General features: G+C 43.7%; 1 protein-coding gene across 1 annotated transcript in view; it reads left to right on the top strand.

The window, feature by feature from the left end:
* The window catches only part of LOC105546483, a 129,789-nt gene that overhangs the window by 9,470 nt on the left and 108,740 nt on the right, over positions 1-11,579 (top strand). The window contains 2 exon segments of the mRNA XM_011989690.1: positions 2,655-2,842; positions 5,011-5,201. Coding sequence (XP_011845080.1) covers positions 2,655-2,842; positions 5,011-5,201 — 379 coding nt within the window.

Below are 11,579 nucleotides of genomic sequence, written 5' to 3'. Positions count from 1 at the left end.
CCACGGAAAACCCTCCACCTCCTTCCATCCCCACGGAAAACCCGCCACCTCCTTCCATCCCCACAGTGGCCACTGCTGTCCAGGCTGCCATCATTTCTCACTAGACCTTTGCAGGGACTGCCTAATGAATCTCCCATTCCCCATCTTGCCTCTCTCTCATCTCCACACTCCAACCAGAGAGCCCTGTAGATAACAGAACTCTGAGTCTTGAATATACCTGTTTAAAACTTGTCTTTAGTGCTTCCCCAGTGTGCTTGGGACACGATTGAATTTTTTTTCCATGGTGTACAAGGCGCTCCCTATGGAGATCTCAGTGACTGGGGGAGCTGAGCTTCCATTCCCTTTCCATGCCCCAGCTGTGGACATTTTCTTCCTCCTCAGGAAGATAGCATAGCTCACTCATTTCCGTCTGCTTGGAGCACGTCTAGCCTTGTCATTCTTTACAACTAGGCTTAAAGGGAACTTCAGGTTTTGTGGGATGCTTCCACCTCAGACCATAGGAGTCCCTTCCATTGCAAGTTTCCATGGTGCGTGAATATCCTTCCACAACACCAGGTTATTTACCTTTCTAGGCTTGTAATAGCTTGCGGAGGTTTTGTCTCCCCAGAAGACTAGCAAGCTTGATGTTTGCTTATCAATAAGAGTAGGGGTCGCACCTGTGCTGGCTGCCCGGTGCACCCAACGTGTGTCAAAACACAGCAAGAACTCAATAAAAATGTATGAATTAATATGAAGTCCAAAGGGCTGATGATCTCAGTTTTTTTGTTCATGGTGCAGCCATCGTGTTAAAGAAAATCCAGGCCTACCTGTCTAAAAAACTAATTTACCTCACAGAGATCCCAGGACTATCTGGAATTCCCCTTCCCCAGTGTTTTTAGAAAGAATGAAAAATAGACTAATTAGATCAAACAAGCAGCTGTCCCTTTGATGTCCCCCCTCCCCGCCCCCACTCCTCATATATGCAAATAGGTTGCAGAAAGGGAGAAAGCCAAGAGCCAAAAACACAACTCCAGGTATGTCTGGCTCTCCTTAATCAGGAGACAATAAGAGCGTTCTTCAATTGTATTGTTGTTATGATTCAAAATGAACTAAAGAATGCAGGGGCTGGCGTGGGAGACTGAATTCTCTGGAGTTGACAGAATAGGGCACCCGTGAGGGGGTGGACAGGTGAAGGTAACCCTAGAAAGGTAAATAACTTGGGAAATAAATCTAGAAAGTTATGTTTCATCATCGTTCTCCTTCACACTCACTATGACCTTCCCATCCGATGATAAATCTCTTCTGCTCAGAGGTATTTCCCTCTTGGAGCCACACGTGGAGTCATGGGTTGAGCTTAGGATGAGCACCACGATCCCTCCTCTCACAGGGCATATGGCCATGTGGGGGAACCAGGCAGGCACAAAAGCAATTTCAACAGCCTGTGACGTGTGCCGTGACAGAGGCAGCATAGCCTTTGACGGGAGTGCAGAAAAGACGCATCTCACAGGTGGCGGGAACAGGTGGCTGGGGATGGGGGGGTGAGTGGTCAGGGGAGACTGACTTCTCAGCAGAGGTGATATCTAGTTAAACCTAAAGGACAAGTGTGGTCTGGGGAGATGGGCAGGTGGGAGCATTGTGGCCTTGCAAACAGTGTCTTACACAAGGAAAAGTTCATATCTGGTGCTGCATGGACTGTATCTACTATCAGGACATATCAAGAATAGTAATAAGTATATGAAGTTTGCAAAATTAATCAATATATAAAATCAGCAACTAGGAGTCATCTGACAGTTCCAGAGCATCTGCTTGAGTCCTGAAGATTTCACAGAGCAGGCGCCATGCTATTTCCTGTCACCGTGCTGGCCCTGTGCCAACGCCAACGCAGACCGAATGTGATCAAACAAGATCGTCCAAACAGATTGATCTCACCTTGAAATTTCTCACATGTAATGCAGGTTACACAGGCGTCCTCTGCCTGCCTGCTTCCAGTTGACCCTCTGATCATTTCTATAAGGCAAACCCAGCTGCTGTGACTCAGGCCAGTGGTGGCCCTGGGCCCCTTCCTAGCAATCCTAGAGGTTATTTGCACCAGACGCATTTCCAACGGGTCACCTGTTGAAACACCTTTCAGTAGGATAAACTGCACATTAAATAGATATTTCCGGCCGGGCAGGTGGCTCACGCCTGTGATCCCAGCACTTTGGGAGGCCAAGGTGGGGGGATAACCTGAGGTCGAGAGTTCGAGACCAGCTTCACCAAATTGGAGAAACCCCGTCCCCACTAATCATACAAAAAAAAAATTAGCCAGGCGTGGTGGCATATGCCTGTAATCCCAGCTACTCGGGAGGCTGAGGCAGGAGAATCCCTTGAACCCGGGAGGCAAAGGTTGGGGTGAGCTGAGATTGCACCATTGCACTCCAGCCTGGGCAACAAGAGCAAAACTCCGTCTCAAAAAAAAAAAAAAAAAAAAAAAAAAGATATTTCCTCCTGCCCTGCCTTGATGTGGATTTGGTAGAATAAAACGCAGAAACTGTGGTTTCTTCCCTCCTTCTTCTGGTGACATTCTTTGTTGTTGCCTCCATAAAAGGTCACCATTGAAAGGACTGAAGAATATAAAAAATGATGTCCCAATCTCTCTCTTGGAAGCAGTACAGTCTTAAACAATTTGATAAAAGACGACGAGGAGGAAGACAGAAGAGAGGGAGGAACAGGAACCAGAGCAGCAGGGCTCTGAATTTAGAAACCTGGCCGTGCTCTTTGGATCTGATTTGGCCCGAGAATGCAAGCATCAGATAAAAATAACAAGTCACACAGTAGAGGACGGATCTCCGGCTTCTCCGGCGCCCGGGGCCGCACATGCCCAGTGCGTGCCTGTTTGGTGGAGAGGCGCAGAGCAGCCTTCCCAGCAGAAGGCTGGAGTGAGAGAGGGCCTGTGTTTGATGTATGAGCTTTGGCTTGCCGTCGTGAGTCACCCCAGAACTAGCTGCAGGCAAAACAAAAATCTTTTGTGATTAATTAGAAAAACTGGACAATTATGAATTGACTGCACACAGCCAGGGTATGGTAATATAAATAGTAATGACTCCGGCAGAGCCCGATGAGCTCTAGTGTTTATGTGAGATCACTGGAGAAAGGCACATTTTTAACGTGGAATCTGCTGAAATAGGATGATTTCAGATCTCTGACAATTTGAAGATCTTGACCAGGATTCCAGGGGATACCTTCCAGAGGGGTCTAGTTGCCTTTTCCCACCACCCCTCCAAACATGGGTCTCTGTGCCAAATGGACTGTTCCTTCTTTTTTTAAAAAAAATTGAACCCAAACATCCTTTTCGGCAGTTCTAGGAAACTGCTGACATCTTTTGCTAACCCTGCTGCCAGGACATAGAGCTGTTAGCTGGTTATTTTACCCTTTTGGGGCATTTGCCTCCACTGTGACACTCTCAGAGGACTTGAACACAGATAGCATTTGTATTCAGAGGCACTTGTTGGTTTTTACCTTCAAGGGAAGAAGAAACCACTATGAGTGAGCTGTTTTACCTGGGAAAGGAAAGATCAGCATATTGTAGTGAGTTATTGGAGTGATGATTTATTCTGCGTGGGGAGGGTGAAGTAGAAAGATCTCCACAACACACAGTCGAGCAAAGCTTTTAAAAACCTCTGGGTGTCAACGCTGTGTTTCTTAGCATGATTTAATTATGCCACCCAACCTGCCCACCCGGTGAGCACATCTTACATAGTGGAACTAGGGAATGATTATTTTTCAAGGAAGTTTACAAAGAAAAATCATTAAACCCTGACCGTGCCTGCAAATGTCAACATACAAATCTCCTCCAGTGATCATTTTTTAGCCACTGGGGTAAGCAGGTTATCCTTTGTCCTGGGGCAACATGGTGTAGCCAGCAATGGTCACAGACCCGAGTCACAAAAGAAAAAAACGTGATCTCGCTGATGCCTCCCCAAGCATCTACTCCGCTTCCATAAAACACCTTTCAGACCTTTGAAATTTGGTTTCTGCCAGGCAATTAACTCATCTTAACGTGCGTTCTACATATCCAAGTGCCTTTTCTGGCCCTCTGTTTGCACTTGCCGGCTTTCACATTGTTTTCTATTATTATTCAAGCAGCGCCGCCTCAGTAGTAAACCCATTGACCATTCAATCAGAGCAGTGGCTGCTGTGGATAATTAAAAGTTCCCAACCTCTTACCCCAAGGCCAGGCTAGAGCCAGTCAGAGAGGAGCCAGGTCCTGGCTGCTCAGGGACCAATCGATCAGCTGATTAACCCTTCTTACTGATTGGTTAGAGCTGATTGCATCTCCAGTAAAGAAATCTCTTCTGGCCCTGGGGCACTGGAGGCAGCTATACATTCAGGGTGGCCGAGGGAGCGGCTGGCCGCAGCAGTCACTGTCCTCACACAAAATAAAGGGAGGAAAAGAGAAAAACTCCTAATGCAACATTTTAAAGATTTTATTTCTCCACCACTGTTTTTTCCCCAGACTCCCTTTGATTTTATTTCTAGAGAGAGAAGTCTCTGTCTGAGATTCAGGAATGGCAGGAAAGATATTTGGTATGGCAGTTGCTGCTATGTAGCCCGTGAAACAGAGGATTTTCTTTTTGACAACAGTGTCCCCAAATATACCCTTGCAAAATGGCTGACGTCAGAAAGTACACACCCTTCATAAAATGGGTCCCTCTCCTGGAAGAATGCTTGTTGACCAGTCGACTTTGACAGGGTTTGTATTTGCTGGCTCGTAAATATTTATCCTTGGGTCGGCATAAACAATCTGTTTTCCATTGTGCTGACATTTTGGTGCAGTGAGTAAAATATGCTGTATTGTAACAGAGGCATTTAAAAAAATTGCTACCCAGTTGTTGTCTTTGAAGGGAGTAGCTGAGATGCTATCAGACAGGTGTGGTGGCCAGGCCATTATGAGTGGCTCATCCGGTTTTCTTAAAGACTGATTTCCGTGAATTTGGTAGGAGGGTCCAGCCAGGGAATCCCCTGTGAAAACGTTATCTCTGCTGGTCCCAGGCTTATCATTCAATCTGCAGCAAAGGGGAGAAAAGCTGAATTTTGCAAAGCTGACTTTGCAAATATTACCTTTGCCTCTGTCTTCGAGAAGGCCAAGCTCCCACTGACGTCAAAGGCAGTTGGCCTGTGGGGAATGTGCGGGCTCAGTCAGAGTGCGTGTCCAGTGCCTTGGTGGAAAATGCAGCCGGCAGGTTGGAAAACAAATGTTTTCAAAATGCTCATGTTTTGCCCTTATTTTGGGATACTTATTCGTGGAACTGCAAGAACAGAAAATGAGGAGACATTTCCAGGAACTCAAACATTATTTACCCTACAGTGAAACTGATGGCAACAGAGACTGATCTTAGAGTCTACCGAGGGCGAGTTACAGGGGAGTAGCTTTATTTTAAGGGCCTTCCTTGGAGTGGGGTTTAGGGACTGCATGCTCTGTGAGTTCTTACAGGCACTGTGGGATGTAGCTGTTTACTTGGAGGGATCTGCTCCGCCACCGAGGCTGAGGGCAAACAAGCAGGTGTGAAACACTCTTGGGAAAGAGCTCTGAGACCCTGAAAAGTATTGTAAGAACACAAAGAATGATAGTTATGTTTTCATTATTAGATGAACCAAAGTAACCAACAATTATATGACCCTGGACATATTTATTAAAATCTCAAGGGCCTCAGTCTGCTGGTCTTAAAGCGAGTTTATGAGAGTGCACACACAAACACACACACAGCTTTTTTTATGGACTTGCAGCTATTTAATTTATTCTTAAACACGTACATTTCTGAAATCAAAGCTGAAATTGTAAAAATCATGTGCAAGCCAGATCTGTAGGCCATTACAGGAAAGGAAAATGTTGCCAAACCTAAGGAGGCATGAGATAATAGCATGGGTCCTGTTAATGCAATCACTATTTAGTAATAACTTAACTATATGACACTGTTAAATATAATATAGAAACTAATACATGTGCCTATTCTTGGTCTGCTGGAAGCTTACAGTCTGATTTGTCTTATAAATGTCACTTATTAAAATGCCCATGAGGACACCTAGAATTTAAAATATTTTGAATAAAGTGCTTCAATGTGAAACTACTTCTCTATACAAGATTTCTGTGCATGAAGAGAAAAGGAATACAACTGGTCTTAGAAAAATGTAAGGTAAGTACTTCTTAATATTTTGAGGCTGTGCTACTCTGGGGACACTACCTATGGGGTAGCCCTGCCCCATAAGGAACAATAAAAAAAAAGTAAAATAAAATAAAAATTTTGAGGCTAGATAAAATTGACTATACTTGAAAAACTGGGTCATTTCTTTCTTTTTTTTTTTTTTTTTAGACTAAGTTTTGCTCTTGTCGCCCAGGCTGGAGTGCAATGGTGTGATCTTGGTTCACTGCAACCTCCACCTCCCAGGTTCAAACGATTCTCCTGTCTCAGCCTCCAGGTGCCCGCCACGACGCCCAGCTATTTTTTTTTCTTCTATTTTTAGTAGAGACGGGGTTTCACTATGTTGGCGAGGCTTGTCTCGAACTCCTGACCTCAGGAAAGGGAATATAGTATCCTATACTATCAAAGCAAAATGTAAAACTTTATTTAAAATCAGGGCAGGCTATGAGGTGCTTCCTAGTCTTGAGAGTATGTGGGATTTCTGAATATGGAAGCCGTATCAACAAACAGCGGCGACAGTTCGTGCAAATTGAGCACCAGACTAAAAGCAGGTAGGATTCCTGGGAAGGAAGCACTGTAATTCGAAACTCAGATTAGCCATTTTCTCTGTGGTAAAACGGAGACCACAAAGTACACCTATTCACTTAGCAGACTCACTGGCTGCGGCAGCTCCCTTTGAAGATACATTTATTTTCTAAAGAAAACTGGTAAAAAACACTGACTATATTTAGCATATGAAATGAATGTGATTGATTTTTGTTTCAGTGATTCTGCTTATAGAACTTTTTTTTTTTTTCTTTTTTTTTTTTTTGAAGAGCGTCTCTGTCGCCCAGGCTGGAGTGCAGTGGTGCGATCTCAACTCACTGCAACTTCTGCCTCCTGGGTTCAAGCGATTCTTCCGCCTCAGCCTATGGAGTAGCTGGGACTACAGGCATGCACCACCACACCTGGCTAATTTTTTTTTTGGTATTTTTAGTAGAGACGGGATGTTGGCCAGGCTGGCCTCAAATTCCTGACCTCAGGTGATCCACCTGCCTCGGCCTCCCAAAGTGCTGGGATTACAGGCGTGAGCCAGCGCGCCCAGCCTAGAACATTTTAAAATATTGCTCAGAAATGTCCCAAAGGTGGGAGTTTTTCCAACACGTGAAACAGAAGTTCAGTTTGTCTTTCCTAAGAATACCCTAGAGATCATGCAACAATAAACACAACCAAATATCAAAGTTCTTTTTTTTTTCTTCTTAGTTAGGATCCCACTCTGTTGCCCAGGTTGGAGTACAGTCGCATGATCACTGCTTACAGCAGCCTTGACCTCCTGGGCTCAGGTGATCCTCCTACCTCAGCTTCCTGAGTGGCTGGAACCACAGGCACACACCACCACACCCAGCTAATTTAAAAAATTATTTGTAGAAATGAGGTCTTACTATGTTGCCCAGGCTGGTCTTAAATTCTTGAGCTCAAGTGATCCTCCAGTTTCAGCCTCCCAAAGTGCTGGAATTACAGGCAAGAGTCACAGCTCCTGGCCTGAAATTTCATTTTGTATGGAAATCTGTGAAACAAAACAAGCGTAGTTTCTCACCTTTCTCAGCGCCCACTTCATGCTCTGATCAATTAATTCAGAGTAATAGAAATGCAAATGGTTATTGGAACACGTTTGTTTGGAAACAGTACATCCAACTAAATGATTCTGATTTTTTTTTTTTTTCAAAGTCCCAGATATGGGACATTAAAAAAACAAAAAGTGTACCTTGCATACACATTTTCTTTTAAATGGACCAGAATGCTCTGTTTGCCTTTTGCTGTCTCAGTCTGCTTAGGAATTCCTAATGAGTAAACCACAGCATTTAACAGTAAAATATGGTTATGGCTCTTAAATGTGGGCTACATTTAACAACCGTATATTGATTTTTTTCTTGTAATTTTATTTCCATGAACATTTCTGGTTTCTTAATTAGTAGCCTTTTAGAGAAAGATTTAACATTCTATCAGAGAGTTTGGCTTCTGTGATACAGCTTTTCAGGGGAGAGAAAGCTCTAGACTGGTAGCCCTTGTTGGGGAGGAAGAAGGCCAATACGCTATGCATACGTGTGCAGATGTACACAGACACATGGCCCTCCCTCCCTCGCCTGCCAACACAATTAAGACAAAATCGCCGTGGTGAACCTGGCGACAAAACTCAACAATCTCCAATTGCACACTCACCCTGTAACGGGAAGAACTGCGTACCCCATGTTCCTTATTAAACCGAAGTATTTTATTTAATGAGCATGACTCACGCAAGGTGTTGCCATAAATCATCGGCTGGTTTACAAACTCAATAACTAGGCTTCCTGCTATAACTAGGCTGTGCACACCTTAAATTATTAACACGCCGGGGCCTTGAGGCAGATCTTTGATGATGATGATATAAACACTGTGAAGACAAGGTGCTCTCTCAGCAAAAGATTATTGACTCTAATTACCATTTACCACAGGAAAAAGAAAAGAAAAGACAATAAAATATGAGGGAGAATTTAAATCTAAGATTTAATTTTATGAGGAGCTTTAAATGCCCCCACCCCACAACTTTTTTCCTTTCGTTTTTTTTTTCTTTTTTTCCTCTTATTTGCGGCTGCTGTATCAACCCGACTACACTGCTGGTGTATGATGATAGCCCATGGTTGGCTAACCTTAAAAGGATGACAGTTGTTAAGAGGAAAGGAGGGAAAAGAATGGAAACAGGAGAGACTCTGCAGTGGATATCATGTAAATTCTTTGAAATGTGATGGAAAAAGGCCAGGGGGAAGAGAAAATGATAATACACTGGAAAGAAATCCCAGTTTTAATTGTTTTCATGTATATACGTAATAAAAAGGTTAAAGGACTAATATGCCCGGCTCCAGTCATTTTGGTTAGTAAACTAGAACTTCAGGTCAGCTTTTTAAAAGGAGTAATTTGCTGTTATTACGTGCTTGGGTTTTACTGCGTCCTCATTACACAGTTGTTGGAAGGATGCAAAGAAGTTAAAATGAGAGAGGCTTAATGATAAGAGAGCTTATTAAAAAATGAAAATCCAGACAAATGACACATGGCTCATAGTTGCATAAATAATATGTGTTTCCTTTCTGGGTATTTGTGGAAGGTGGACATATCAACTGGGGAAAGAGTGCCTAGGACGAATGAAAAGTGGAAAAAGAGGCTCAGTTTAGCTTCCTGCTGTCAAAGGCTTTTGTTCTGCCTTCCCCTGCGGTTTTGTAGATTTCTCATTTCAAGGACTGACTCTCTGCTCAGGTCATTGTCTCTGTAGGCTAAATGGTTGGCTCAAATTTCTACCATTAAAACAACTACAAGTTGTCATCTAATATTTATTTATGGAATCATTCTAGAATGTTGGAGTTGGAAAGGACTTTGCAAATGATCAACCTCTTTATTTTGCAAAGGTGAACATTTCATCCCTGAAGGGTGAAGTGATTTGGCCAACACCTCTCCCAGATCTGTAGACGTCTGAATGAAGGTGGAACCCAAATCAGCCTCTTACTGTGTCAGAAAGTGATGTCTGCTGGAACTCATCTCAGAAACAATAGGAATGTGGTCAGTGATTGGGAAATTCACTATTGGCCTCATACATAAAATAGGTGACACTGATTACTGTATCTGTCCTGGGGATATTTAAGGCAGGTCTTACAATGCAATGAAACTGTTAAAATATGACCAGAATGTGGAAAAAAGAATCTGTGATACAGGTTTAAAACTCTTTGCTTTTAATTTAAATAGCTGTGCTAGATTTTAGGATCAGGTAAGATTTTTGGTAAAGGACAGATTCAGGGACATAAGAATCTGCTCCCAAGCCCTATTTTCTCTAGTATTTCTTGGAGGTCACCTGCGCATCTATTCTAGTCTATTCTTAGACTGCTAAGGGACGGAAATGAGGAAGCTATTACAGGCACTAGGAGCCTTCTTCAAGAGACCTTTCAGTGCACTTTTGCTGGTTTTGCCATCTGGTAAAGATGTTGTGTGAGTTGTGGATGTCTTACCCAATACAATGCACCGGTTGCATCTGGACCAGGTCTTGCTACAGAGCAGCACTTGGGGACCAGGCATCATGCCTTCCTCCCCTGAATAGAAAAAGATGAATCTACATGTAACGGGAAAGACAAACAATGCCTTTCAATATTTTTGGGAAAATACTTCATGGTTACTTCTCTCTCTGGTCATTCTCTTCCTCTCCATGCTGAATCACCACTTGAGATTGGAAACCCAAGACTGACCGCTCATGATCCTCAGACTATTTCTGATGCTCCCCAGGAGAAAGAGTGTTCTGGTCAACTTCCACTTGGGGTTTTCCAATTGTCTTTGTAATATAATATCTTACATGGGGCTTCCAAAACACTTTTATTGTATAGTCTTATTTTTCTTCATGTTGCGGAAAGATAATGTAATTTTGTCCTTCCTCATTAAAAAATGGGTGTAATTCAACTTCCTAGTTGAATTATGCCTCAGAGGTAACCATGCATAAATATTGTGAGAAATAATTCCTACATGAGGTATATCAATACAGCCTCATAAAAAACCTAGAATTCCTAGGGTCAGGCATGGTGGCTCATGCCTATAATCCCAGAACTTTGGGAAGTGAAGGTAGGTGGATCACTGGAGGTCAGGAGTTCAAGACCAGCCTGAACAACATGGTGAAACTTTGTCTCTACTAAAAATTAGCTGGGCATAGTGGTGCGTGCCTGTAATCCCAGCTTCTCAGGAGGCTGAGGCAGGAGAATCACTTGGACTCAGGCGGTGGAGGTTGTAGTGAACTGAGATCCCACCACTGCACTCCAGCCTGGGCGACAGGGTGAGACTCTGTCTCAAAACAAAAACAAAAAACAAAACACCCTAGAATTCTTTTTGAATGACCAAGTGGGTGTGCAGTGTTATTTTGTAGAAGACAAAATGTTTTCGCTTTCGTGAAATAGGTGAATACTAGAAGACCTAAAATTAAGTGTGTATACATTTAACATGTTAGTATACAATATTCATTGTAAAACACGAAATTTACACATTGAGACCATTTCATGCTCTCTGCCTTGGGCTGATTGTAATGCAAAGAGCCACAACTGGGGCCTCTTCTTGAGTAGCTTTTAAAGGGGCCTGTCCTGGGGTGGGTTGACAAGGCTGTTCTTAGCCTGAGCGTCTGGGCTGTTTGTTGAGAGATGGCCTGGGGCAGAGCCTGGCTGATTGCCCCAACTGGCCCTGCTCCCAGAGGTCAACCCAGGGCTTAGTAGCATCCCCTCATCAATCTAACCTGGGGAAGGGGAACTAACAGAAGAATGTGTCTGTGTGCATCTGTCCTGGGAGCACAGGAGGGCAGGAGCTGGAGTGGCAGCTGGATGAGTTCCGGGGTTCAGGCTGCTCACTGCTGCTGCTCCCCAGTTTAGGACCAGAGCCCACGAGAGC

This window comes from Mandrillus leucophaeus, unplaced genomic scaffold (genome assembly GCF_000951045.1).
Source record: "Mandrillus leucophaeus isolate KB7577 unplaced genomic scaffold, Mleu.le_1.0 Scaffold36, whole genome shotgun sequence".
In the NCBI taxonomy this organism is placed as follows: domain Eukaryota; kingdom Metazoa; phylum Chordata; class Mammalia; order Primates; family Cercopithecidae; genus Mandrillus; species Mandrillus leucophaeus.
This window is presented reverse-complemented; position numbering and strand designations above follow the sequence as displayed.